Source organism: Echinops telfairi, unplaced genomic scaffold (assembly GCF_000313985.2).
Source record: "Echinops telfairi isolate 266 unplaced genomic scaffold, ASM31398v2 ScPeMD7_29;HRSCAF=101, whole genome shotgun sequence".
NCBI lineage: Eukaryota > Metazoa > Chordata > Mammalia > Afrosoricida > Tenrecidae > Echinops > Echinops telfairi.
This window is the reverse complement of record NW_022103926.1, coordinates 1,217,649-1,218,609: the sequence shown is the minus strand read 5'-3', so window position 1 is coordinate 1,218,609 and position 961 is coordinate 1,217,649. Positions and strand designations below refer to the sequence as shown.

The window sequence follows — 961 nt, the reverse complement described above, 5'->3', positions numbered from 1 at the left end:
CTTGCTTTCTCTAAGGACACAGGACTGTCACCAGGGCTCCCCAGGAAGCCCTTTGAAGAAAATGGAAAGTCTTATGGGGAAAAAGACCAGGCACCGTCACGAAATCACCACACTTGATCTGCTCACTGTCCTGAAATTTCACTGGGAAGCCTGACCCTGTCCACCAGGCAGCCCTGGCTTTGCCCATTTGAGACACCTGTCTGTCCCCTGAACTCAAAGAACATCGAAAAGAAGCGTGCTTCGAGTCGCTTGAAGATGGCCACACCATTCTGTGCTGTGGCCTCCGTGAGAAAGCGTGACCTCCTTAAGGACGCCTGCTGTGGTCAGGGGCCAGGGTGGCTTGTGACCCACCACGACCCTCGACACACCAGAACAAAGCAACGCTCGACCTTGCACCAGCCTCACAGTCGTTCCTGTGCCTGAGCCCATCGCTAGAGCCCTGTCCGTCCATCTCCTGGAGGCCCTTCTCTTTCACGCTGCCCCTCTACTTTACCAAGCCTGATGGCCTTCTCTAGGGACCGTCTCTCCTGACAACATGCCCTCAGTACGTAAGACGAAGACTTGCCATCCTTGCCCTTAAGGAGGCCTTGCTTCTTCCAAGATAGATTGCTGCGCCCTTAGAGAGATTGAGAGACTTAGAGAGATAGAAACACTGAGAGAGATGTAAACCTGGCCTTCCAAAGTGGGCAGGCCGAGATGGAGATCTGTCAGGTCAGTAAGAATCATTCCCCACTGGAGGTTTTCTATGATTTTGCAGCCTACCCACATTTCATTTCTTTGCAGCATTGTATTATTACATTCTCATTTCACTTGCTCCTATTTATTTTAATGTGGCTCCTAGAAATGTTTGAATTGTGAGTTAGGTAGTTTATTGTGCCAACCTGGCCGATAAACACATGTGGGGTTAATTGAAGGGCAGAGGGATAAATGGCTCAGTGAGCCTCACCTTTCGAGTTCTCAG

The 961-nt window shown here is 50.6% G+C and overlaps 1 protein-coding gene across 1 annotated transcript in view; it reads left to right on the top strand.

Moving 5' to 3' along the window:
- TPST2 (tyrosylprotein sulfotransferase 2) overlaps window positions 1-399 on the top strand; it is a 6,806-nt gene extending 6,407 nt beyond the window's left edge. The window contains exon 3 of the mRNA XM_045289629.1: window positions 16-399. Coding sequence (XP_045145564.1) covers window positions 16-117 — 102 coding nt within the window. The 3' untranslated portion in view covers window positions 118-399. The remainder of the gene's footprint in view (window positions 1-15) is intronic.
- The last annotated feature ends 562 nt before the right edge of the window (window positions 400-961 follow it).